This window comes from Ahaetulla prasina, chromosome 2, assembly GCF_028640845.1.
Source record: "Ahaetulla prasina isolate Xishuangbanna chromosome 2, ASM2864084v1, whole genome shotgun sequence".
Taxonomy (NCBI): domain Eukaryota; kingdom Metazoa; phylum Chordata; class Lepidosauria; order Squamata; family Colubridae; genus Ahaetulla; species Ahaetulla prasina.
Window position 1 is genome coordinate 26,404,962 of NC_080540.1, and position 27,948 is coordinate 26,432,909.

General features: G+C 43.1%; 1 protein-coding gene across 1 annotated transcript; it reads left to right on the forward strand.

Moving 5' to 3' along the window:
- Window positions 1-1,078: 1,078 nt before the first annotated feature.
- On the forward strand, window positions 1,079-27,937 carry LOC131190443 (zinc finger protein 91-like). Its single transcript, XM_058167765.1, is given in 12 exon segments — window positions 1,079-1,204; window positions 3,948-4,063; window positions 4,506-6,572; window positions 6,789-6,922; window positions 9,380-9,463; window positions 13,123-13,315; window positions 14,075-14,157; window positions 15,993-16,119; window positions 17,197-17,289; window positions 18,465-20,409; window positions 20,411-21,244; window positions 21,783-27,937. Coding segments are annotated over 10 exon segments (5,121 nt in total). The 5' UTR covers window positions 1,079-1,204; window positions 3,948-4,029; the 3' UTR covers window positions 20,772-21,244; window positions 21,783-27,937.
- The last annotated feature ends 11 nt before the right edge of the window (window positions 27,938-27,948 follow it).

Below are 27,948 nucleotides of genomic sequence, written 5' to 3' on the forward strand. Positions count from 1 at the left end.
ATTAAAGCTGAAGTAGTCTTTAACAGGAAGGACATTTAAGGGAATAGGTTGTAAATTGAGGACTATGCTAATTGGATAAGACAGGCTCCTTTTCCTGGCAACTCGTTTTCTGCAGAAAGGGCGATTCCCTTCTAACTTTGCTGCTCACAAATATAAACTGGGGGAAACCAGGCTTAATAGCAGTGACTGTGAGAGGGATCTTGGAGTCTTAGTGGACAACCAGCTAAATACGAGCCAGTAGTGTGCAGCAGCTGCCAAAAAAGCCAATGCAATTCTATGTTGCATTAACATCAAGTGCTGTACCACTCTATAAAGCCTTAGTAAGGCCACCCCTAGAGTACTGCATCCAGTTTTGGTCACCACACTATACAAAAGATGTTGAGGCTGTAGAAAAAGTGCAGAGAAGAGTAACCAGGGTGATTAGGGGACTGGAGACTAAAACATACGAAGAACAGTTCCAGGAACCGGGCATGGCTAGTCTCGTGAAGAGAAGGACCGGGGAGAGACATGATAGCAGCCTTCCAATATTTGAGGGGCTGCCGCAGAGAGGATGGGAGTCAAGCTATTTCCTAAAGCACCCAAGGGCCAGACAAGGAATAATCGATGGAAACTGATCAATGAGATTCAACCTGGAAATAAAGGAGGAACTTCCTTATGGTGAGAATAATCAACCAATGGAATAGAATTTGCCTTCGGAAGTTGTGGGAGCTTCATCACTTGGGACTTTCAAGAAAAGATTGGACTGTCATTTGTCAGAAATGGTGTAGGACCTTCTGCTTGGGGAGGGGTGGGGAGGTTGGACTAGAAGACCTCCAAGGTCCCTCCAAGCCCTGTTATTCTGTTAAAGAGGGATTCCCTCCTAACTCTGCTGCTCCGCATCCCTTTCCCTCCCCTCCTGTCCTATTGTTTCCTTTCATTATATCCTGGGCTTCGTCCCTTCTCTTCCCCCTGTTTCTCTGACTGCCTATCCCACCCGGAACTTTGGGGGGGTGGGAGGCAATCAGGGGGACCCCCGAGTGGGCGGAGCTCTCCGCCCTTTAGAGAGTGGGAGGAGCTGGACGGAGAGGGGAGGAGCTAGAAGCGCTTCCTGTTTGGTTCTCTGCAAACTCCTGGTTGGGGTCGATCCGGGAGGGGGATCCACGTGCGTGGCCGGCGGCGATCGCGGATCTTTTCTTGCGCGCATCTCTTGGGAAGCGGAGTCCGGGTAAGGAAGAGAGCCGCCTCTTTCCTATCGAGCGGCAGGAATAAGCTTGCTTGCTTCTTTCCTTCCTTCCTTCCTTTTTCCCACCTGGGGAAATGCTTGGACAGGTGACCCTTAAGTGCAGCTTCTGGGGCGCTGCTAAGATCCCTCCTGCAGTCCCCACTTTCTCCTTCGGAAGATTATTAGTATTATTCTTTGCTGGCCCTTCCTGATCGTTTCCCGTCACTTTCTTTTTCCTGTGGCCGTTTCAGATCCAGGAGGCTTGGAGTTCAATGGCCGCGAAAGCGGCGGGGGGGAGAAAAGGGGGCGATCCGTCCCGTGATCTGTTGTTTCGGGGAGTTTCTCAAGAGGAGCCGCCTCAGGAGAGAGCATCGGGTAAAGGCTCCTTCTGAAGCCTTTAAATCTCTTTGCCCTCGTTGCTTTCATCCCTCGATTCCTTTGCATTCTTCAATTTAATTGCATTTTTGAAGTCTTGGGTGCATTTAAAAAGGTATCGCCCTTTTCCTATGGGCCGTTGGTTCTCAACCTTGGCAACTTTGGGATATGTGGATTTCAACTCCCAGAATTTCCCACCTGGGTTGAAGTCCACATATCTTACAGACGCCAAGGTTGAGAAACGTTATTGCAGGCCACGGGTGGAGAACTAGGGTGCTTTAAGGACTGGTGGACTTCAACTCCCAGAATTCCTGAGTCAACTGGCTCAGGAATTCTGGGAGTTGAAGTCCACCAGTCCTAAAAGGGCCCCTAGTTCCCCACTTCTGCTGAAGGCTTTTCCAAAAGGCAAGTCCCAGCTGTGAAAAGAATTTCTATCTGATAAGGGAAGGTGAACATTATAGAAAGATAGAAGAACATACATAGAGTTGGAAGGGACCTTGGAGGTCTTCTAGTCTTACCCCCTGCTTGAGGAGGAGGAGTCTATATACTATTTGAGAGAGGCAGCTGTCCAGTCTCTTCTTAAAAGCCTCCAGTGAGGGAGCACCTTAGTCAGGATTCCGATGATCAATATTCTTACCTTGAAGTGACTGAAATAAAGACCTATGTCTCATATCTGGGAAAGGGTGAGAGAGAAACCACAACAGGCTTGCTAAAAATCCTTATTGCGACAGGAATTCGCCATAAATACTTTGGTACCTTCCTTACTGTATCTACTGTCAATCAAACAGCTGTATTTCCTGTTGATGTCACTTAAATATAAAAGCATTAAAGAAATCCTTCTAGGTCTTTCCAAGCCTTCGTCCAAATCTGAGTCCTTGACACTAGTTAGCCTAGAAGTAAGCTAAAATCAGCCTTTTCATTGTACACTCAAGAATATCGTTAGGATGTTTGATAGCAAATGCTGTTTTTTTCTCCACTCCTAGACACTCTCATGGCCTCGTCTTCATCTTCTGCAATTTCAGTTCTTTGTAATGGATGATTAACAGCGGTTGAGCTTCCAATGCAGGTAGAAAGATTCTCCCCTCACCTCCCCAGATGTGCCAATCTCCCAATAATGGAATAACACAATTGGAAGGGATCTTGGAGATCTTCTAGTCCATCCCTCTGTTTCAAGCAGGAGACCCTATACCATTTCAGATAAGTGGGTGTCCCGTCTCCCCTTAAAAAACCTCCAGCCCAGAACTTCTGAAGGCAAACCGTTCCATTAGTTGTTCGTTCTCACTGTCAGGAAGTTTCTCCTTACTTCCAGGTTGCCTTTCTCCATGATTAATTTCCATCCATTGTTTCTTGTCCTGCTTTCTGGTGCTTTGGAAAATAAATTGAGCCCCTCTTTTTTGTAATGTGGTGATCAAACTAAATGCAGTATTCTAGGTGTGGCCTTACTAAGGTTTTATAAAGTGGTACCAGTGGTGGGTTGCTACCGGTTCACCCCAATTCACGTGAACCGGTGGTGGCGGCAGGAGCCTCCGCCCACCCACCCAGACGTCATCACAGACGTTCCACGCAGGTAAGCGGAACCCACCCCGAGCAGTACTAATACTAAGCCCAAGGTGAAAAGTCCAAGCTTTATTTTTGTGCAGAAATTAAATGTTAAACCTCACTTTCCTTAATTTGGCATGATTCATCGGCTCACCGTAGTGGGTAAAATTAACCCAGTGTTGGATTCGGTCAACATATCCAAGGTCTAGCCCATCAATGGACAACAAAGGAATATGAGGTTGCTGTTCCTGTGGAATTGGCCAAACCATTAACATTAAAACATTAACTGGTTGTATCTCTAGCCAGAGGCACTTTATTTTGGGAAAAGTTCTCCAGAGAAGATGTTCTGTCAAGGAATTGCCCAGCAGCTGTCAAGATGAAGTCAGAGAAACTGACAAAGACTTGTAATATTTTATATAAATATATATTTAATCTACCAATTTAAAGCAGTCTTTGTCACCATCCTGAAAAGGAAGAACATAAGATAGTCAGGAACATCATGAGGTAAATCTAAAACATGCAGAACACACAGAAGGAAAAAAGGAGGGGAAAAAGGGAAACGCCCCCTTTATACTCACAGCAACCAATCAGAGTGTAGATTGCATCATACATGGGTCAGCACACTCTAACTAGTCAGTTACAATTGTGTTGCGGCCTATTTAACACTTTACTGTTTCAGCTACTAAATTCAATATCCTAACATGCTCGTTTGCCCTATTGGAAATTCTGCGGTTTATTCTTTAAGAAGAGGACTTCCATGTAATTAATTGAAGTGTTCATAGTTAGGAATATTCATGGAATGTGTTGGGTTTTTTCCCTCTCCCTGTGTCAGGAATTGGTATCGCTTGAGGATGTAGCTGTATTTTTCTCCGTGGAGGAGTGGGCCCTGCTGGATTCTGAGCAAAAAAAAGGTCATGCTGGAAAACAAGAGGAACATGGCCTCCTTAGGTGAGGGATTCTGTTAAGATATTGAAATTTATAATTTCATAATGATGTCACAGCCTATCCAAAGTGTCTAAAGTGAATACATTATCTCTGCCCCATTACATCTCCCACTACTCTAATTCTATCTCCCCCTGCCCTTATTTATGAATTTCCTTTTATGGTCCTAGTTCCTAGGGGTTGTAACTATCATATCAGTAAATTCTGGTTATGGTCGGTTTCTAGCATAGCAGAGGCCTCTGATCCTAGCTCCTACATACAATTCTCAAGCTTACAATTCTGTAAAAACAATACAACTCTGTCTCCACATTAATAACAAGCATAGCATCATGTTTTGAATAAATGGCAGTTGGGAACAATATTGGTACTGTTCAAATACAGCAATGGTGCATCATCCCTTTTGCATCTAATTTTGTGTTAACTTTTCTTTCTTTCTTTTTGTTGCAAGCAGGTGACGGATGGGAAATGGAGGATTTTGGCCAAGAGGCAGGACCACCTTTGCCAAAAGAGAAAAAGGAAGTTGCAGAAAAAATGTATGGAAAGCAAAGTTTGGAGGAAAGCCAATTAAGAGTTGAGCTTGAGAATTGCTCTGGTTCATCTTCTGCAGATACCAATCTCTTATTGGACATGGATGATTGCCAAGAGAAAGAAGTGTGTTCAAGGTGTGGCAAAACACTCCAAGATGAATTGGGATTATGTGACTGTTGTAAAAGCCCTTTTGGAGAGAAACAAAATGAAAGCCGGCAATGCTCCAGGAGGAGCCTTCCTCCTCCTTTACATGAAAGAACACAAGAAGGAGGAAAACTGTACAAATGTACGGAGTGTACAGAAAACTTCGATACAAGCCGCTCTCTTGCATTGCATAAAAAGAGTCACAAAGCAGAGGATCCACACAAATGTCTGGATTGTGGAAGGACCTTCAGGCAGAAAAATCATCTTAATTCACATAAGAAGGTCCATGAAGAGAAGAAGCAACATCAAGGCATCATTGGAAGCAGCGCCTCCCTTACTTCCCATCAAAGCCTCCACAGAGAGGAGAAGTTGCATCAACGCAGGGAAGGTAGAAGGAGGTTTAGTTGGAGCAAGGAACCGAATTCCCCCCAAAAAAGCCCCATTGGGAATAAATCATGTAAATGCCTAGAATGTGGGAAGAGCTTCCGTTCTCCAAGTAACCTCACTTACCACAATAGGATCCATACAGGGGAAAAGCCGTATCATTGCACGGTGTGTGGGAAGAGTTTCATCCAAAAATCCCATTTAAATTTACATAAGAGGATTCACACAGGAGAGAAGCCGTATCATTGCACAGAGTGTGGAAAATGCTTCACGACCCCCAATGCCCTTACTTGCCATAAGAAGATTCACACAGGGGAGAAACCCTATGAATGTTTAGAGTGTGGAAAAAGCTTCAATAGACGTGATACACTAACTAAACATAATAGGATGCATAAAGGGGAGAAACCATATAAATGCCTGCACTGTGGAAACAGCTTCAGTCAAAAAGGTCACCTTAAGTCACATGAGAGGATCCACACAGGAGAAAAACCATTTCAGTGCATGGAGTGTGGAAAGAGCTTCCGTTTCCCCGAAAACCTTACTGCCCATCACAGAATCCACACAGGGGAGAAGCCTTTTCAATGCCTGCAGTGTGGAAAGTGCTTTGCCATTTCTGTTAGCCTTCATGCCCATGAACGGACCCACACAGGGGAGAAACCGTACAAGTGCCTGGAGTGTGGAAAGAGCTTCCGTAAATCCAGCCACTTAACATCCCATAGAAGAATCCACAGTGGAGAGAAACCGTATCAATGCACAGAGTGTGGGAAGTGCTTCAATCAAACAAGTAACCTTAATATCCATAAAAGGACCCACACGGGTGAAAAGCCTTACAAGTGCACCGAATGCGACAAATGCTTCAGCAGTTCGAGTTTCCTCACTTCCCACAAAAGGCTCCACACTGGGGAGAAACCATATGAATGCCGCACGTGTGGAAAGAGCTTCAATACAAAAAAACCATATATTGTACATAGCAGGACCCACACTGGGGAGAAACCATATCAGTGCCAAGAGTGTGGAAAATGCTTCAGTGATTCTGGAGAACTGATAATCCATAAAAGGATTCACACAGGGGAGAAACCCTATAAGTGCGCAGAGTGTGGAATGTGTTTCAGAAGAAGTAGTTACCTTTGTAGCCACAAGAGGATCCACACTGGGGGAAAACCATATACATGTCATGAGTGCGGAAAAAGCTTTAAACATAATAATTCACTCAGGATCCACAGAAGGCTTCACTCAGGGGAGAAACCTTATAAATGCCTGGAGTGTGGAAAATGTTATAATGAGAGTGGCAGTCTTATCTCCCACATGAGGATCCACACAGGAGAGAAGCCGTTTAAATGCATCGAGTGTGGAAAGAGTTTCAGAGGCAGGAGGAATCTTACGTTCCATAAAAGAATCCACACAAGGGAGAAGCTCCTATCAGTATCTGGAGTGTGGAAAGAAATTCAGAAGCGGGACTGTCTTTAATTGCCATAAGAAGACGCACAGCAGGAAAAGATGACGTAAGGCATAAAAATCAAGCTAGGGTGCGGGAGAGAGAGTTGCCTCATGCGCCCCACACCCGTTTATTTGAGGATTGGTGCAGTTGGACCTTGCATGCCCTGACACCTGTTGCGCTGCTATCCGTTCTGCTTGTTGCTGGACCCCACATTGCTTGTCGGACCCATGCTGCCAGTAGTGGCAGAACGCCGCAAGCTCATCATTCTGGTGCCGCCACTCGTGCGCAATGGCACAACACAACGTGGAAGATGCCAAGTAGGGTCACAACAGGTGTCGGGGTATGGGAGGCATGGCTGCAGTGGTCCTAAGGTAAGCGGGTAAGACATGTTGCTTATTTTGGAGCCAAAAAGTTATGTAAAACTCAAAAGTTTTGCTTTGAAGTTATTACTGAACCAAGGGGAGTCGGAAGTCAATGCCTTCTTCTTTTCTCTTCTTCTTTTCCACATTTTTCCTTTCCTCCGTTCTCTATTTTCCCTTTTTTTTGCTTTTGTATTTTTTTTTTGGGATGTTATATCATAAATCAACAAAATTGTTATAAATATTAAAAAAACAACATATTAACTTTAGTCAATCCGAACGCCAAAGGTAGGTAAGGATTTGAAAACTTAACACGTCAAAGATATCTATGGAGATTTCTGTCATCCAGGTCATGGTTGTTCCAAAGTTGCTTTTATCAAAAGGCAACTGGCCTTTCTTTGTTTTTCCTTGAAGATGTTTCACTTCTCATCCAAGACATTTCTTCAGTTCCATTATGATGAGAAGTGAAACGTCTTTAAGGAAAAACAAGAAAGACCAGTTGCCTTTTGAAGAAAGCACCTTTGGGATAAAACATTCAGATGACATTAGGGTGCAGAAAGCTGGCTTAGACATCATATAGGGAAGATGGTGGAATATTTCAAGAGGAAATATTCCAACCTAAGTGGTGAGGTTCAGACCTTGTGTTGTTGACCAGCCATATTGTACTTTGATGAACGTATCTTTTCTTTTATGTACACTGAGAGCGTATGCACCAAGACAAATTCCTTGTGTGTCCAATCACACTTGGCCAATAAAATTCTATTCTATTCTATTCTATTCTATTCTATTCTATTCTATTCTATTCTATTCTATTCTATTCTATTCTATTCTATTCTATATATTTCCCTAATGTTGGAAGGAATCAAGCAGTTGATCTGTTACACCCAAGTGAAGAAAGTCACGCCAGAACAAAGAGAAATAGGATTTTCAGTGAGCGCTTCACTGGGAAAAAGCGATTCAAGAACTATTGAAGCAATAGGAGACTCGAGAGTTTTGTCAAAAGTCATAACTGGAGGGATGCCGCTGTGTCTACACTACCTAAAATTGGTTGTTTTTAATTGATTTCTGAGATACAATATTGATTGTGGTTGGTTTTTTTTTATTAATGACCTAAATTACACAATAGTTCAAGGCTTATTTTATACTTTTCAGATATTGGCTGGTTTTGATCAGTAAACTGGACAATTTAGGGAACCAGGTTTAGAAAATACACGCAGCCTTTGACTTATGACCACAATTAAAGCTCAACATTTCCATGGCTAAGAAAGACAGTTGTTAAGACAGTTGTCATCTTGGAAACATAGGGAAGGAATTTCTTAGCATCAAAATTGGTCAGGGCCTAGATTGTGGATCTCCAAACCTGGCAACTTTAAGATTTGTGGACTTCAACTCCCAGAATTCCTCTGGCACATATGTTACCATGGTAGCTGAGGGATTCTGGGAGTTGAAGTCTACTAGTATTAAAAGTTGCCAAGTTTGGAAACCGCTGGCCTAGACTTATGGAATTACGGTCTGTTGCTGTTTCTAGTGCCTTCCTACTGTAAAGTCTTTTAAGTGTCCAGTACATTGAAAATGGAGAAAGAATTATAGTCAGTATTTCCTTACTCTTCAAGAAAAGGATTACAAGCAAAATGAAACACCAGAGTATTGAAAATAAAAGTTAAAATCTCAAAAGGGGGAAGATGGCAAAGAGGCCTAAGATTACTTGGAGAAGGCTGTTTTCTCACGGAACAAGGCCAAATCCACAGTATGGCCTCCGATAATTGGAAAGCCAGAGTCTAATCAGGGGTGGTGAATCTTTGTCCTTTTTTGACTTGTGGACTTCAACTCTCAGAATTCCTGAGCCTCTTGGCTCAGGAATTCTGGGAGTTGAAGTCCACAAGTCATAAATGGGCAATAGTTCCCATCCCTAGACTACAGCAATGTTTCTCAACCTTTTCGAATTCTAGAAGTTGAAGTCCACAAATGATAAAAAGACCAAGGTTCCCCAACCCTAGTCTAAATAGAAGGATCCGTGGAGATTCAAGTTAAACTTAGAATAAAAGCATAAATGCTTCAGCTGGCTAAACCAGAACCTCAAATGTACTAAGGGACAAGACAAAAGGCACGAATAGGAAAGATTTGCACCTGTATACCTCTAAAAAGTAGTACACTGTTAGAAAAACTGGAAGTATCACGGAAAGTTATGCTATAATACTGCTGAAGCGACATTTACAAACATGTTGAGGTTTCCCTGTGTACGTACTAGGATAGCTTTAAATAGCTTGGCTGTGCTCTGGATTACACGTGTGCAGAAAGGCTACAATTTTAGTGTAAAACAGGGCTGGAATTACTGTAAAGGGAGATGAGAAAATTCCTTCTGACTCTGGGTTGTAAACTGTGTGGCAAATGCTGTGTAAAGCCCTCCAGTGGACGTTGGTGGGGTACAAAGGTTTTGAGGGAGATTTCCTTGTGTTACTTTTTCTGCAGAATAAAGTTGCTGCTTACAATCTTGTCTTCAGTGTGTTCAATTGGAGGCTGGGCACATCTGGTAACGTGGCTGGAGCAGGAAAGGTAAGGAAAACCAAAAGTGCCTTTGAGTCCGGAAGGATCTCTTTCCTTCTTTCAACCAGATGGGAAGAGCAATTCTTGAGGAGGAAATGGGGAATACGCCAGGAACCCTCTCTCTGCAAACCTCAAGCAGGCTCTGTTAGGCTTGGAGCTGTTTTACTATAGGAGAAATAGTTTGTAGAGGTAAATGATTTAAGACAAGTGAGCCCCAAATTGATGTTGTTAAAGGAGACGTTTAATTCAATTTTGCTCCATTTTGTAACCTTTGTTGTCTCAGTTGTTAAGTGAATCACTACCGTTGTTAAATTGCCAACACGGTTGTTAAGTGAATCTTGTTTTCCCATTGACGTTGCTTGTCAGAGGGTCAACAAAGTTGATCATGTGACCCCGGGTCACTACAATGGTTGTAAATGCGAATCTGTTCCCAAGCGTCTGAATTCTGATGGCATGACCATGGAGAAGCTGCAATAGTTGTAAGTGCGAAAAAAGGACATAAGTCACTTTTTTCAATGCCATTGTAACTTTGAACGGTCACTACATGAATTGCTGTAATTCGAGAGCTACCTGTAGTGTTTTGTATTCTTTCTTCTGAAATTCATATACTTTAAAATATTTCCCGCCTCAGACCTTTTAAATAGTTAAATATCAAATATTTCTTAGCGCACTGTTAAGCAATAGTCTTCATCCATTTGTATAATAATAATAATAATAATAATAATAATAATAATAATAATAATAATAATAATAATAATTATTATTATTATTATTATTATTATTATTATTTAATTTTTATTCCGCCCTTCTCCCGAAGGACTCAGGGCGGTTAACAGGCAGATAAAATACAGTACAATACAATACAATAAAATCACTATTAAAAAACTTATTCAATATGGCCTATAAATTAAATTATAAAATACATAATATAATATAAAACCCCATTTAAAATCCAATTTAAAAACCCATTTTATGCCAGTCCTGCTCGGAAGAATAAATACGTCTTCAGCTCGCGGCGAAAGGTCCGGAGGTCAGGAAGTTGTCGAAGTCCTGGGGGAAGCTCATTCCAGAGGGTAGGTGCCCCCACATTATATGCAAAGTCAACTTTTATTGCCCCCAACAATCTGGGTCCTCATTTTACCTACCTTATAAAGGATGGAAGGCTGAGTCAACCTTGGGCCTGGTGGGACTTGAACTTGCAGTAATTGCAAGCAGCTGACAGTTAATAACAGACAGACTTAGTCTGCTGAGCCACCAGAGTGACAATTATGATAAAAATAATAGAGGTTTTGGGAAATGGAGGGGAAAATATTAGAATAAATTGGGATAAGAGTGAAATGAGTGTTATTATACTGAGGAAAATGTTACTCTTTTTTTTGGTTCTTACAAATAAGTAATGTAATGAAAAGATTTGATAAAACTTCTAAGGAAACAGTTAATATATTGGGGGAATAACTGGGGGAAACAATTAGTGATTACCCTTGCAAATGTTAATTTTTTTGTTTGAGATTAAAATGGATCAGATGGAAAACTTTATATGTTATTGATTTAGAGGCAGAAGAAGTTGAAGGGAAGAACAAAATTGTCTATGTGATCTCTAGGCAGTTTTAAAAAAGAGATTTTAGATAGGATGACCTCTGATTAGTAATGTAGATATAAAGTTGAGAGTGGTGAAATTTTAAAACGTAAATAGAATTTATTAATGACATTGAAGGGAATTAAGCACGGGGACTAGACTTCATTTAAATACTTTCCTGAATGGGTTGAATTTGATCTACTTCTATAATCAGATTGTGTGCAAATAAATAATTGAATTTAAAGAAGAAGAAGGGAAATACATTGTATTAAATTATAATTTAGGTGAAACTTGATATGTTTGAAGATGTACCTGACCAATAATTTGTTCACAATGATTTTTTTATTATGTTTATAAAAAAATAAAAAAAAATTGGCAAAAAAAGTGTGTATAGTCAAGGCTATGGTTTTCCCAGTTTCAATGTATGTCTGTGAAAGTTGGACCATAAGAAAGGCTGAGCGCCAAAGAATTGAGGCCTTTGAACTCTGGTGCTGGAGAAGACTCCTGCGAGTCCCTTGGACTGCAAGGTGATCCAACCGGTCAGTCCTAGAGGAGATCAACCCTGACTGCTCTTTAGAAGGCCAGATCCTGAAGAGGAAGCTGAAATACTTTGGCTACCTAATGAGAAAGAAGGACTCACTGGAGAAGAGCCTAATGCTGGGGATGATTGAGGGCGAAAGAAGAAGGGGATGACAGAAAACGTGGTGGCTGGATGGAGTCACTGAAGCAGTAGGCATGAGTTTAAATGGACTCCAGAGGATGGTAGAGGACAGGAAGGCCTGGAGGAATGCAATGGTTTGGACAAGACTTCGCAACTAACAACAACAATTTGTAAAGCAGCCATTGATTAGTCGTTATTACAGCACAATCATGAATGTTAGTCATTTTATTTATTTTATTATTTATTTATTTATTTTGTCACAACAATATATGTAGGTATCATACAAAAAAGATTATATAGTATATAAACACATATATGAGTAAATATAAGGAGGTATAAGCATATATATGTATATATATATATAGGAAGAAGAAAAGAAAAACAATAGGACAGGAACGGTAGGCACGTTTGTGTGCTTATGCACGCCCCTTATGGTCCTCTTAGGAATGGGGTGAGGTCAATAGTAGATTTTTTAGGGAACCTATTTTAGGGAATAGGTTATAAGTTGAATAGAATAGAATTTTTTTATTGGCCAAGTGTGATTGGACACACAAGGAATTTGTCTTGGTGCATATGCTCTCAGTGTACATAAAAGAAAAGATACGTTCATCAAGGTACAACACTTACAACACTTAATGATGGTCATGCTAAATGAGGACCATGCTAAGTGGATAAGAGAGGCTCCTTTTCCTGACAACTCCCTTTTTCTGTGGAAAGGGCGATTCCCTTCTAACTTTACTGCTTCGGATCCCCTTCCCTTCCCTCCTCCTGTCCCTGGGCTTCGTCCCCTCCCTCTCTCCCGTTTCTCTCATTAACCTCCGGGTTGGACTAGAAGACCTCCAAGGTCCTTCACACCTGTTAAATTCCCTCCTAACTTTAACGCTCCGCATCCTCTTCCCTTTTTCTCCTCCCATCCCTGGGCATCGTCCCCTCCCTCCCTCCCTCCCCAGTTTCTCCGACTGCCTGGGGCGAAGCAGCCCTGGGCTCACTGCCCAGCTGACCGTCCCACGCGGGACCGATTCCCCCGTGGCAGAAGGTAGGGGGCAGGCATAGGGAACCCCGAGTGGGGGGCGCACTCAGCAATTTAAAGAATGGGAGGAGCTGGATGGGGAAGGGAGGAGCTATAAGAGCTTCCAGGTGGGGATCTGCAAACTCCTGGCTGGGGTCGTTCCGGGCAGGGAGGATCCAGGTGCGTTGCCCGAAAGAAAGGAAGGAAGCTGGCGGCGATCGCGGATCCTTTCCTGCGCGCATCTATTGGGAAGCGGGATCCGGGCGAAGAAGAGAGCCGCCCCTTTGCTATTGAGCGCCCTGCCTGCCTCCCTTCCTTCGTGGGAAATGCTCGGAGAGGAGACCCTTCAATGCAGCTTCTTCGGGGGCTGCTAAATAAAATCCCTCCTGCAGTCCCCACTTTCTCCTTGGGGAGATTATTAGTATTATGATTATTTTGCTGCCTCTTCCTGGTCGTTTGCCGTCACTTCCTTTTCTCTGCTGCCGTTTCAGATCCAGGAGGCTTGGAGTTCAATGGCTGCCCAACCGGCGTGGGGGAGAAAAGGGGGAGATCCCTCCCGGGAGCCGCTGTTTCGGGGAGTTGCTCAAGAGGAGCCGCCTCCGGAGAGAGCATCGGGTAAAGGGCTCCTTCTGATGCCTCTGAATCTCTTTGCCCTCGTTGCTTTCATCCCTCGATTCCTTTGCATTCTTCAATTGAATTGCATTTTTGAAGTCTTGGGTGCATTTAAAAAAGGCATCGCTCTTTTCCTATGGGCCGTTGGTTCTCAACCTTGGCAATTTTATGGTATGTGGGCTTCAACTCCCAGAATTTCCCATGTGCGTTGAAGTCCACATATTTTACAGCTTCCCAGATTGAGAAACGTTGCTGTAAACCAGGGCTGGGGAACTAGGGCCCTTTTAGGACTGGTGGACTTCAACTCCCAGCATCCCTCAGCCAGCTGTGCCAGGTATTCTGGGAGTTGAAGTCCACCCATCCTAAAAGGCCCGTAGTTCCCAACTTCTGCCATAGATTATTCCAAAAGGCAAATCCCAGCTGTGAAAAAAGAGCTTTTGTAGTCTTCCTTGATTATCTGATAAGGGAAGGTGAAGATTATAGAAACATAGAGTAAGAGTTGGCCCTTTAATGCATCCATTCATGGCTGAGAGATCTGCCTCTGAATCCAATCCCTGCTCCTTCCACACCTCTCAGTTTTCCTCTCACCCAGGGGGAGCTACTGTGTATTGTTATTGTGGCTGCAAGGGACTCACATTAAGTGCTTCCCTAGTTAGCCTAGGAATAGGCTAAAAGAAGCCCTTTGCATTGTAGGCTGAAGAATATCATTAGGATGTTTGATAGCAAATTATTCCTATTGCTGTTTTTCCCCCCCACTCCTAGACACTCTCATGGCCTCGTCTTCATCTCCTGGAACCTCGGTTCTATGTAGTGGAGGATTAACAGCGGTTGAGCTTCCAATGCAGGTAGGAGGATTCTCCCCTCCCCTCCCCAGATGTGCCAATCTCCCAATAACAGAATAACACAATTGGAAGGAATCTTAGAGATCTTCTAGTAAAACCCACTGTTTCAAGCAGGAGATGGCTAACCTTTTTGGCACCGAGTGCTCAAAGCGCATGCGTGTCCTGTACACATGTGCCCTACCCACAGCTCCCCCATGCATGCGCCCCATCCCCCATATGTGCTCCCGTGCATGTGCAGCAGAGACCAGCTGTGCACCAGCTGGAGGTACCAGTGCATGCACGGTGGAGCTGGGGTGGGGTCGACGGCTGGCGGCACGTGTGCCATCGGTTTGCCACCACGGCCCTACATCATTTCAGACAAGTGGGTGTCCAGTCTTCAAAACCTCCAGCCCATAACTTCTGAAGGCAAATGTTCCATTGGTTAATTGTCCTCACTGACCGGAAGTTTCTCCTTACTTCCAGGTTGAATTTCTCCTTGATTAGTTTCCATCCGTTGTTTCTTGTCCTGCCTTTTGGTGCTTTGGAAAATAAGTTGAGCTCCTCTTGTTTGTAGCAGCCACACAGATACTGGAGCACTGCTATCATGTCTCCCCTAGTTCTTCTTTTCTCTAGACCAGCGGTAGTCAACCTGGTCCCTTCCACCCACTAGTGGGCATTCTAGCTTTCATGGTGGGGGGTAGGGGTTTTGTCCGATACTGAAGCACTTTCCTTTTTTAAAAAAATTTAATTGACTTTTTAAAAAAATTTCACAACATTATTTAAAAACATTTTCATTAGGTTTTCATAAAATTCCCCGTGACAATTTAAATTTCTGAAAATATAATATTTGTATCGCCTGCGCAGAAGTTCAGTTCACGTTACGTAAGTGAAACTAAATGACGCTATAGTGCGACCGCAAACAAAAGAGCCTCGTCACAGAATAGCTCGCGCATCTCCCCCCACACCACCCAGCTGTAACAGACAAGCAGAGCTGGTAACTGGTGCCCCCAGCCAACCCAATCCACGATGCACGAGAGGCATGCGCAGATGACGATACACGGCGCATTACTGTGGAACCGGTGAGCGGTTAGAAAATTTTACTACTAACAGAGATACAAAAGTGGGCAGTAGGTATAAAAAGGTTGACTACCCCTGTTATAGACTATCCATATCCAGTTCCTGCAACCGTTTTTCATATGTTTTAGTCTCAAGGCATTTAATCCTTAGTTGCTCTTTGCACTTTATCCAAAGTTTTGACATCTTTTTTTGTAATGTGGTGACCAAAAATGAACTCAATATTCCAGGTGTGGTCTTTCCTCAGGTTTTTTTTTTAAAGCGGTGCAGATGAAAGCCCAAAGTAAAAAATTAAAGTCCAAGCTTGACTTTTGTAGACAGTCTGGCAGCTGTCCAGATAAAGTTGGAGACCCTGACACAGACTTGTAATATTTTATATAAATATATATTTAATCTACCAATTTAAAGCAGTCTTTGTCATCATACTGAAAAGGAAGAACATAAGATAGTCAGGAACATCATGAGGTAAATCTAAAACATGCAGAACACACAGAAGGAAAAAAGGAGGGAAAAAAGGGAAACGCCCCCTTTATACTTACAGCAACCAATCAGAGCGTAGATTGCATCATACATGAGTTAGCACACTCTAACTAACCAGTTACAATTGTGTTGTGCCCTATTTGAACACTTTACTTGTTCCAGCTACTAAATTCAATATCCTAACATGCTCGTTTGCCCTACTTGGAAGCTGTGGAGGTTTTCCATTAAGAAGAACACTCACAATTAATTCATTGTTATAATATTCATGGAATATGTTGTGGTTTTTTTCCCTCTCCCTGTGTCAGAATTGGGTATCATTTGAGGATGTAGCTGTGTTTTTCTCCATGGAGGAGTGGGCCCTGCTGGATTCAAAGCAAAAAGCCCTGTACCAAGAAGTCATGCTGGAAAACAAGAGGAACTTGGCCTCCTTAGGTAAGGGATTCAGTTAAGATACTGTAGTGGAAAATATTTTGTTTTTAAATTAATGAACGTGAAGTCCTCCAGCACAATTATTTGTTTTTTGTTGCTATATTCTCTAAACTGCTGATTTTCAAATTTGCAAGCTATTTATCTGAAGTTTTCCTCCTTTTCTGTGAAGCCTGGCTTTTCTTCACAAACGGACAGTATGGAGAGTGCGGCCTTCACAATCCACCCACTCCCGTTTGTTAAGAATCTGATTCAATCTTGCACATGCTGCGCATGAAGGGAAAAAAAAAATAACCAAGTGGAACAAGTTAGGAACAAAGATGGAATCTGTAAACCAAAGTTTAATACAGTCGTGTAAATAAAAGACTTTCAAATACTGTGCACTATATGGCTGCTAGCAGCGGCCATTATTATGCTTTTGTCAAGGGAAAGAAATGGTTGACAGAGAAGGAAAACACATTCCTGCACTACAGTACTTCCTCCCGCCACCATAACATTGATCTTACTAAACAGCTGTTCTGTCCTCCTTGCCTCAGTCCGAGCGATAACTTAATTAGCCGGCACTATCAGCTCTGGCAGCAAACTAGCGAGCGTCTGCCAAGTATCTCTGTTATCTCTCATGATGAGTCAACCAGGAACAAACAGTACTTCAGCTCTAGTTAAGCAGTTGATTTGCTTGCTACGAAGAGGTATAGCAGCCTTTGCTGCTTTTATATCCTGTGGGGTGTGGCTCCATGACTCAGCACTTCCTAGGCCTGCCCCACCCCTGCTTCTGTTGTTCCCGCCTCTCATGCCTATGAAACCTAGGGTCCAGCCAGACCTGATTGCCATCAGCCGGGTCTGGAGACGTGGCCGGGGGGGGGGAAGAGTCAGGGGACGGAGGCCTCATTATCTCCTTCACCTGGCCTGCCTCTGGCTCCTGGAGCTGAGCCAGGGAAACCGGTGCTCCCGAGGTAAGTCCTGATGGCCATTCCCCCTCACTTTCCAAGTCACTTTCTGGCAGGGGGCCCGGCTCGGGGGGGGGGGGGCGCAGACACAACAACAGCTCTGAGCCAGTCTCTCTCTCTCTCTCTCTCTCTCCAGGACAAGATACTGTACTTTTCCATCAACTCTTTCTTAGGCTACAAGTGTCTTCCAAAGGAAAGCGACCAAGTTCTACTTTAGCTCAACATGGAGGTAAGAGGATATAACTGACGAAGAAGAGGTAAAGCTGTGTGTGCTGATGAAGGTACCCAACACTTTCCAAACCAACTGGATGAAATTTTACTGTAAATATATATTTACAGTGTGTGTGTGTGTGTATGTGTGTGTGTGTGTGCCTGCCACACATGCACACACATATTTATGTAAAATACATTAATTTATATAAAGTTTGTGTCAGCATCTCTGACTTCATTTATATACCTACTGAGCAATTTCCTGACAGATTTTTTTCCTCTGGTCTGAAAGGGTGGTGGACATGAGCAGTTCAGATAAAAGGCTAATTTGTTTGATCTTTGCAGTAAATAAGAGTGTCCTCCTTTACATTTCTCTCCTACTTAGTCTGATAAAATGGCCTAAATCCTCCACACTGTCTCCATTAAGTTTCCCATGCTAGCCAGTTTTTGATCCTGCCTGTCCCACTCTCTAGAGAGCTTTTTAGAAGTTGCTTTCATTTTGTTGTTGTTGGTCTACAATGATGACACTTAAGAACCTGATAAGGGGCCACGGGTCTATCACAAGAATTGAAGAGTGCTTACGACCAGTAATATCAATCCTTCCATCCTCCATCGTTCAGTCAGGACATAAGAAGCTTCTTGGATGAGAAGGGAAACATCTTTATATAGTTTTAATATCGTAAGTCATCCTGGGTTTCCTTATGGCAAGCTGAAAGGCCAATAAATTTAAGGAATGATTGAATGAATGAATGAATGAATGAACGAATGAACAAATATAGGCCACTTTAAACTGTCCCTTCTGCTTCCTTGGGACTAAATCTTTTCCTCTGTGCGATCTGTAATTTCACCTCATGATGTCTACTCATCCATCGCATGGTCCAATCAGTCCAAGTCCAGTTGTTTTCCTCCCGTGCCTCACCAGGTACTGATAAGAATGTCCTTGGTTCCCAGGGGAAAGAATTTTATTTTGGCTACACATGCCCAGCTATCTCTACTCCCCCCTCCCATTCCCACAGCTCTACCCAGCCTCGCTGTGGCAATCCTGAACACGATCCAAAATGATTTCAGGGTTGACACCATGTTTTGAACCAATGTTATTTTGGAGGAAGTTTGATATTGTTCAAACACAGTAACGGTGCTTGATCCCTTTTGCACCTAAGTTTGTGTTAACCTTTCTATTCTTTCTGTTGCAAGCAGGTGATGGATGGGACATGGAGGATTCTGGCCAAGAGGCAGCAGCACCTTTGCCAAAAGTCAAAAAGGAAGTTGTAGAAATTATATATGGAAAGCAAAGTTCGGAGGAAAACCAATTAATGGTTGAGCTGGAGAATTGCTCTAGTTTACCTTGTCCAGATACCAATGTCTTATTGGACAGAGATGATTGCCAAGAAAAAGAAGTGTGTTCAAGGTGTGGGAAAACAGTCCAAGATGAATTGAGATTATGTGACTGTTGCCAAAGCCCTGTTGGAGAGAAACAAGATGAAAGCAGGCAATGCTCCAGGAGGACTCATCCTCCTCCTTTACATGAAAGAATACAAGAAGGATGGAAATCGTATAAATGTACAGAGTGTGCAGAAAGCTTTGGTACAAGCCGCTCTCTTGCATTGCATAAAAAGAATCACAAAGTAGAGGATCCACACAAATTTTTGGATTGTGGAAAGACCTTCAGGCAGAAAAGTCACCTTAATTCACATAAGAAGGTCCACGAAGAGAGGAAGCAGCATCAATGCATTCATAGGGGAAACAGCATCAGAAACGGCACCTCCCTTACTTCCCATCAAAGCATCCACAGAGAGGGGAGGTTGTATCAACGCAGGGAGGGTAGAACGAAGTTTACTGGGAGCAGGGAACCGAATTCCCAGAAAAAAAGCCCCACTGGGAATAATTCATGTAAATGCCTGGAATGTGGGAAGAGCTTCTGCTCTGCAAGTGATCTCACTTACCATAATAGGATCCAAACAGGGGAAAAGCCGTATCATTGCACAGTGTGTGGGAAGAATTTCACCCAAAAAGCCCATTTCAATTTACATAAGAGGATTCACACAGGAGAGAATCCGTATCATTGCACAGAGTGTGGGAAATGCTTCAGGACCTCCAGTGCCCTTACTTGCCATAAGAGGATTCACACAGGGGAGAAACCCTATGAATGTTTAGAGTGTGGAAAAAGCTTTCGCGGAAGTGGTGCTCTAACCATACATAATAGGATACATAAAGGGGAGAAACCCTTTCAATGCCTGCAGTGTGGAAAGAGCTTCATTCAAAAAGGTCACCTTAAGTCACATGAGAGGATCCACACAGGAGAAAAACCATTTCAATGCATGGAATGTGGAAAGAGCTTCCATTTCTCAGCAAGCCTTACTGCTCATCATAGAATCCACACGGGGGAGAAACCCTTTCAATGCCTGCAGTGTGGAAAGCGCTTTGCCCGTTCTGATAGCCTTCATGCCCACGAACGAACCCACACAGGGGAGAAACCGTACAAATGCCTGGAGTGTGGAAAGAGCTTCTGTAGATCCAGCATCTTAACTTCCCATAAAATTATCCACAGTGGAGAGAAACCACACCAATGTACCGAGTGTGGGAAGCGCTTCACTGAAGCAAGACACCTTAATATCCATAAAAGGACCCACACAGGGGAGAAACCGTACAAATGCCTGGAGTGTGGAAAGAGCTTCTGTAGATCCAGCACCTTAACTTCCCATAAAAGTATCCACAGTAGAGAGAAGCCATATAAATGCACAGAGTGTGGAAAATGCTTCAAAACCTCCAGTGCCCTTACTCAGCATAAAAGGATCCACACGGGGGAGAAACCCTATGAATGCTTGGAGTGTGGAAAAAGCTTCAACAGACGTGATACTCTAACCATACATAACAGGATACATAAAGGGGAGAAACCTTATAAATGCCAGCACTGTGGAAAGAGCTTCAGTCAAAAAGGTCAACTTAAGTCACATGAGAGAATGCACACGGGGGAGAAACCATTTCAATGCACAGAGTGCGGAAAGAGCTTCCGTGTTTCAATAAGCCTTACTGCCCATCACAGAATCCACACAGGGGAGAAGCCCTTTCAATGCCTGCAATGTGGAAAGAGCTTTGCCCGTTTTGATAGCTTTCATGTCCACGAACGGACCCACATGGGAGAAACCGTACAAATGTCTGGAGTGTGGAAAGAGCTTCCGTAAATCCAGCCACCTAACTTCTCATAAAAGTATCCACAGTGGAGAGAAACGACATCAATGCACCGAGTGTGAGAAGTGCTTCAGTAAGCCAAGTAGTCTTACTCTCTATAAAAGGAGCCACATGGGTGAAACGCCCTATAAGTGCATTGACAAATGCTTTAGCAACTCGTGGTCCCTCACTCGCCGCAAAAGGCTCCACACCGGAGAGAAACCATATGAATGCCACACTTGTGGAAAGACCTTTAATGCAAAAAATAGCTATATCGTACATAGCAGAACCCACATTTGGGAGAAACCGTATCAGTGTCAGGAGTGTGTGTAGAGTTTCATAAGAAGTGGTTTCTTTCGTATCCACAAGAGGATCATCATGGGGGAGAAACCATATACATGTCATGAGTGCGGAAAAAGCTTTAGTCGAAATCATTCACTCAGAGCCATAGAAGGCTTCAGTCATGGAAGAAACCCTATAAATGCCTAGAGTGTGGAAAATGCTATAGTGAGAGTGGCAGGCTTACCTCCCACAATAGGCTCCACATAGGAGAAAAACTGTTTAAATGCATTGACAGTGGAAAGAGTGTCCAACTCAGCGGCAATCTTACACTCTATAAAAGAATCCACACAGGGGAGATGCTGTATCAATATGTGGGGTTTAGAAAGAAATTCACAAAGTGTAGTGACTTTAATGGACATATGAAAATGCACAGGAAGAAAAGACGTTGATTGGTTTGTATTGATTTTCAAAATCTGCTTCATGCCCATGAGAATCTGTAAAAATGCATGGTGTATGGGAAAGGGGTTCTGTAAATGTCCCCCTCCCCCTCCGACGGCTGGGTCTGGGAAGTCAGTATCAAGCGTGGCCACGAAGCCTCTGCAGCTTTGCCAAATTCCTTTCAGATTTCTCAGGCAGGCAGGAATCCAAGGTGTGACTTCAGCAAACTAGATGAGACTTTGCTTGACTCAAATTGCTTGACTCAAGCTGGTCTTTTATATAGGCCATGGAGTGTGGCTCCATGACTCAGCACTTATCCAGGCTTGCCCCTCCCTTCCTTTTGCTGACGTCGCCTCTCAATTCTCCGGAAGCGGGGATCCATCCACTGTGAACTCCTTTCCTCCTGATCTGCTGCCGGCAATTCTAGCACGTGGCTGGCTTCGTGCTCACACGCTGTAGGAGTGAGGTTTGTTTGTTCATTCCTGACATTCTGTCCGGGCATGGTGCCAGGGCTGAGGGCTGGAGGCAAGCCAGGCCGTTCCTCTTCATTATCAGACTCTGAATCGGATAGCAGGAGATGGGAGGGGCCCGGTTGAGGAGAGGAGGGCGGGCGAGGCACAACAGGTTCCAAAGCAGTAGAAGGTTTTTGATCCATTAAAAATAAGTTTCCTTTTATATCTAGGAATTAAGTTTTGTATACTGTGTTTTCCCCCAAAATAAGACCCGGTTTTATATTTTTTGGGGCTCCAAAATAAAGCACTAGGGTTTATTTTGGGAGAGACGTGATTTCAGGATGATTAGCCCACCTGGGTGACTGCTCCCCCCCACCCCAGTGCAGACAGAATAGGCAGGAAGTGATGGTATCCGGCAGCAGCTGCAGCCTTCTGTTCCTTTGGTCAGCACACACTGCGGCTCGTCTTCGTATGGTAGCATCAGCAGCAGATGGAGGCAGAGGCATGGGACGGACGGCAGGTGATCCCAACACACCGTGCAGATTGCAGGCAAACCAAGAGACCCAAGGACGAACCTGCGGCTGCTCGCCTACTCTAGCCCAACAACACTCAGCTTTATTATGGCCTGTGTGTCACATCTGGATCACTTGCATTCCCCCACCCGCGTCTCTGCCTCCATCTGCTGCTTGGACAGGTAATCAATTTACCTGCACTGCGCAGGACTTGGCTGCTGCCGGTCACCATTGTGTGCGCTCACTGTCTCCTTTGCTAGCCACACCCAGCCCACTTCACCGGGGCTTATTTTTGAGGTAGGGTTTAAAAATCAAGACGGTTTTATTTCAGGGAAGGGCTTATTTTCGGGAAAACACGGTATTAGATCTTTATGCTTGAATAAAATAGAGGGAGGAGAACAGAACAGAATTATTTATTGATCAAGTGAGATTGGACAGAAAGGAATTTGTTTGAAATTGGGTGCATAGAATAGAATAGAATAGAATAGAATAGAATTTTATTGGCCAAGTGTGATTGGACACACAAGGAATTTGTCTTGGTGCATATGCTCTCAGTGTACATAAAAGAAAAGATACGTTTATCAAGGTACAACATTTACAACACAATTGATGGTCAATATATCAATATAAATCAAGGATTGCCAGCAACAAGTTATAGTCATACAGTCATAAGTGGAAAGAGATTGGTGATGGGAACGATGAGAAGATTAATAGTAGTGCAAATTCAGTAAATAGTCTGACAGTGTTGAGGGAATTATTTGTTTAGCAGAGTGAGGGCCTTCGGGGAAAAACTGTTCTTGTGTCTAGTTGTTCTGGTGTGCAGTGCTCTATAGCGTCGTTTTGAGGGTAGGAGTTGAAACAGTTTATGTCCAGGATGCGAGGGATCTGCAAATATTTTCACAGCCCTCTTCTTGATTCGTGCAGTATACACGTCCTCAATAGAAGGCAGGTTGGTAGCAATTATTTTTTCTGCAGTTCTAATTATTCTCTGAAGTCTGTGTACTGCATAAGCTCTCAGTGGACATGCATACAACAAATGATTAACTTTTGCCAATGTGAACAGCAAAGGTAGGTAGGGATACAAATACAAATACGAATAATAAATTTGGAAACTAACTTAACCAAATGTATATGGTGATTCTCAGTCATCCAGGTTGCGATTGTCCCAAAGGTACTTTTTTCAAGAGGCAATTGGATTTTCTTTGCTGTTCGGAACTGAAGAAGCTTCTTGAATGAGAAGTGAAAAGTCTTTGAGGAAGAACAAGAAAATCCAGTTGCCTGTTGAAAAAAGCACATTTGCGATAACACTTTCAGACAACACTAGGGTGCAGAAAGCTGGCTTAGAGTATACAGAAGATGCTGAAATATTTCAAGAGGAAACATTGCAGCCTAAGTGGTGAGATCCAGACCTAATGGTGTTGACTACCCATAGTTCCCTAATGTTGGAAAGAATCAAGCAGTGGATCTACTATACCCATGTGAAGAAAGTCACACCAGAACAAAGAGAAATAGGATCTTCAGTGAGCACTTCAGTGGGAGAAACTGATGGGAGAGAATGAACTAATGAACCAATATGAGTCTCGAGAGTTTTGTTAAAAGTAATAACTGGAGGAATGGTGCTATGTCTGCACCAGGTAATGTTGTTTAACTGATTTCTAGTCTGAGAGATGATATTTTTTTAATAAGTGCCCTAACAAGGTTTAGCTTATACATCTCAGATATTGGCTACTTTTGGTCAGTAAATTGGACAATTTAGGGAACCGGCTTTAATGGTCTCAGTTAGTGATTACTTAACCCTGGGATGGCTCCAGCTATCAAAAATACAGGCCAGTTGCCATGTGTGCAAATCACATGACACAGGGATTACTGCCGAAACAACATTTACAAACATGTTGAGGTTTCCCTGTGCATATATTAGGATAGATTAAAAATAGCTTGGATGAGCTCTGCGTTACATATACCAGTATGCCTCTGTGGCTCAGACTGCTAATGCAGTCTGTTATTAACAGCAGCTGCCTGCAATTACTGCAGGTTCAAGTCCCACCAGGCCCAAGGTTGACTCAGCCTTCCATCCTTTATAAGGTAGATAAAATGAGGACCCAGATTGTTGGGGGCAATAAGTTGACTTTGTATATAAATATACAAATAGGATGAAGACTATTGCTAACATAGTGTAAGCCGCCCTGAGTCTTTGGAGAAGGGCGGGATATAAATGCAAATAAAAATAAATAAAAATAAAATAAAAAATGCAGAAAGACGAAGATATTGGTGTAAAACAGGCAGGAATTCCTTCTGACTCTGAAAACTGCATGGCAAATCCTGTGTAAAGCTCTCCAGTGGACATTGGTGGGGTATCAAGGCTTTGAGGAAGATTTCCCTGTGTTACTTTTTCTACAGAATAAAGTTTTCGCTTACAATCTCCACCCCAATGTGTTCAATTTGAGGCACGGGCACATCTGGTAACGCGGCTGGAGCAAGAAAATCAAAAGTGACTTTTGAGTTCAGAAGGATCTCAACCACGCTGGAAGTGCAATTCTTCAGGAAGAAATAGGGAATACACCAGGAACCCTCTCTCTGCAAACTTCAAGCATGCTCTATTAGGTTTGAAGCTGCTGAACTAGGTCTAGGAGAAATAGTTTGTACAGGTAATCCTTGACTTATAATTGCAAGTGAGCCCCAAACTTTTGTTGTTAAGGGAGCCATTTGGTAAAGTGAATTTTGCTCCATTTTGTGAACTTTCTTGCTACAGTTGTTAAGTGAATCACCACAGAGTACTGGAAAAGAGATGATATGGTTCCCATCTTCAAAACAAAAACAAACAAACAAAAAACAGACTAGGAAACTACAGACCGATCAGGCTAACATCAATTCCCAGGAAGATACTGGAAAAAAGAATAAAAAACATCTGCCAACATCTGGAAACAAGTAAAGTAATAACAAGCAGCATGGGTTTGTTAAAAACAGATTGTGCCAAACCAATCTTATTTCATTCTTCAACATAGTGACTAAATTAGTAGACCAGGAAAATACTGTGGACATAATATATTTAGACTTCAGCAAGGCATTTGACAAAGTAGACCACAACCTACTTCTTGGTAAGCTAGAAAAAAGTGAGATAGATCATCACCAGACAGATTTGCAACTGGCTGACAAACTGAACAAGTAGTCCTTAATGGGTCTAAGTCTATAGGAAGGGGTGGGGTACCACAAGGTTCCATTTTAGGCCCAGTACTAATAGGTAGTTAGGCCCAGTAATAGAAGGGGAACTTACTAAATATGCAGATGACATTAAGCTGGCAGGAATTGCTCACACCCTAGAAGATAGGCTCAAGATCCAAAAGGATTTTGACAGACTTGAACACTGGGCCCTAGCTAACAAAATGAAATTCAGTGTAGAGAAAAGTAAAGTCCTACATTAAGGCGAGAAAAACCAAAAGTATACAAATAGACTGGATGAAACCAGGCTTAATAGTGGTAGACTTTAGGAAAAACCCTTCCATACTTCCATCTCACAATACTAGACAACACAGTATCAACAGTAGAGACCTTCAAATTTCTAGGTTCTACCATATTGCAAGATCTAAAATGGACAGCTAACATCAAAAACGTAATAAAAAAAGCACAACAAAGAATGTTCTTTTTCCGCCAACTCCGAAAGCTCAAACTGCCCGAGGAGCTGCTGATCAAGTTCTACAGAGGAATTATTGAGTGTCATCTGCACCTCTATAACTGTCTGGTTTGGTTCTGCAACCCAACAAGACACAGACTTCAGAGGATCATTAGAACTGCAGAAAAAACCATGGCTACCATCCTGCTTTCCACTGAGGACCTGTATATTGCACGAATCAAGAAGAGGGCTGTGAAAATATTTACAGATCCCTCACATCCTGGACATAAACTGTTTCAACTCCTAACCTTCAAAACGATGCTATAGAGCACTGCACATCAGAACAACTAGACACAAGAACAGTTTTTTCCTGAATGCCATCAGTCTGCTAAACAAATAATTCCCTCAACACTGTCAAACTATTTACTAAGTCTGCACTATTATTAATCTTCTCACCGTTCCCACCACCCATCTCCTTCCACTTATGACTGTAATTTTGTTGCTTATATCCTTATGATTTATATTGATATTGTTTCCTGATTGCTTATTTGTACCCTATGACTATCATTAAGTGTTGTTCCTTATGATTCTTGATGAATGTATCTTTTATGTACACTGAGAGCGTATGCACCATGACAAATTCCTTGTATGTCCAATCGCACTTGGCCAATTAAAAAAATCCTATTCTATTCTATTCTATTCTATTCTATTCTATTCTATTCTATTATCAGTAACAGAGAGATCTTGGAGTCTTAGTGGACAACCAGCTAAATATGAGCTAGTAGTTTGCAGCGGCAGCCAAAAAAGCCAATGCAATCCTAAATTGCATTAACAGAGGGATGCAATCAAGATCAAGCGAGGTATTAATACCACTCTATAAAGCCTTAGTAAGACCACACCTAGAGTACTGCATCCAGTTTTGGTCACCACACTATAAAAAAGATGTTGAGGCTATAGAAAAAGTGCAGAGAAGAGTAACCAGGATGATTAGGGGACTGGAGACTAAAACATATGAAGAATGGTTCCAGGAGCTGGGCCTGGCTAGTCTAGTGAAGAGAAGGACCAAGGGAGACATGATAACAGTATTCCAATATTTGAAGGCTACCACAGAGAGGAGGAAGGGGGTCAAGTTATTTTCCTAGGCACCTGAAGGCCAGACAAGGAATAATGGATGGAAACTGATCAAGGAGATTCAACCTGGAAATAAGGAGAAACTTCCTGACAGTGAGAACAATCAGGCAATGGAACAGAAATTGCCTTTGGAAGTTGTGGGAACTTCATCACTTGAGGCTTTCAAGAAGAGATTGGACTGCCATTTGTCAGAAATGGTGTGTAGGGTCTCCTGCTTTGGGGGGGTTGGACTAGATGACCTACAAGATCCCTTCCAACTCTATTAATTTGTAATCTGTAACTTTGCTGCTCTGCATCCCTTTCCCTTCCCTCCTCCCATCCTAGGCTTCATCCCTTCCCTCTGTCCCTTGTTTCTCTGACTGCCTAGCCCACCTGGAACTTTGAGGGGGAGGGCAATCAGGGGGACCCCTGAGTGGGCGGTGCTCTCCGCCCTTTAGAGAATGGGAGGAGCTGGGCGGAGAAAGGAGGAGCTATAAGCGCTATAAGTCCCTCTGGGGAGGGAGATCCACGTGTGTGGCCAGAAAGGAAGGATGCTTGGCCTGCTTCCTGCGCGCATCTCTTGGAACAAGGAACAGAGCTGCCTTTCCCTGCGGGCGCCAGGTAAGAAGCTCCTTCCCTCCCTCCTTCCTTCTTTCCTTTCTTTTCCCCACCTGGCAATCTTGGAGGAAAATACTTGGCTGGGGTCCTTCCTCGCGGATCATTTGATAAAGTAGACCATAACCTACTACTACATAAAGTAGAAAAATGTGGGTTAGACAGCACCACCACCAGATGGATTCGTAACTGGCTGACCAGCCGCACTCAATGTATAGTCCTCAATGGAGCTACATCCACATGGAGGGAAGTATGCAGTGGAGTACCCCAAGGCTCTGTTTTAGGCCCAGTACTCTTCAACATTTTCATCAATGACTTGGACGAGGGGATAGATGGGGAACTCATCAAATTTGCAGATGACACCAAGCTGGCAGGAATAGCCAACACTCCAGAAGATAGGCTCAAGTTACAGAAAGATCTTGACAGACTTGAACATTGGGCGCTATCTAACAAAATGAAATTCAACAGTGAAAAAAGTAAGGTTCTACATTTAG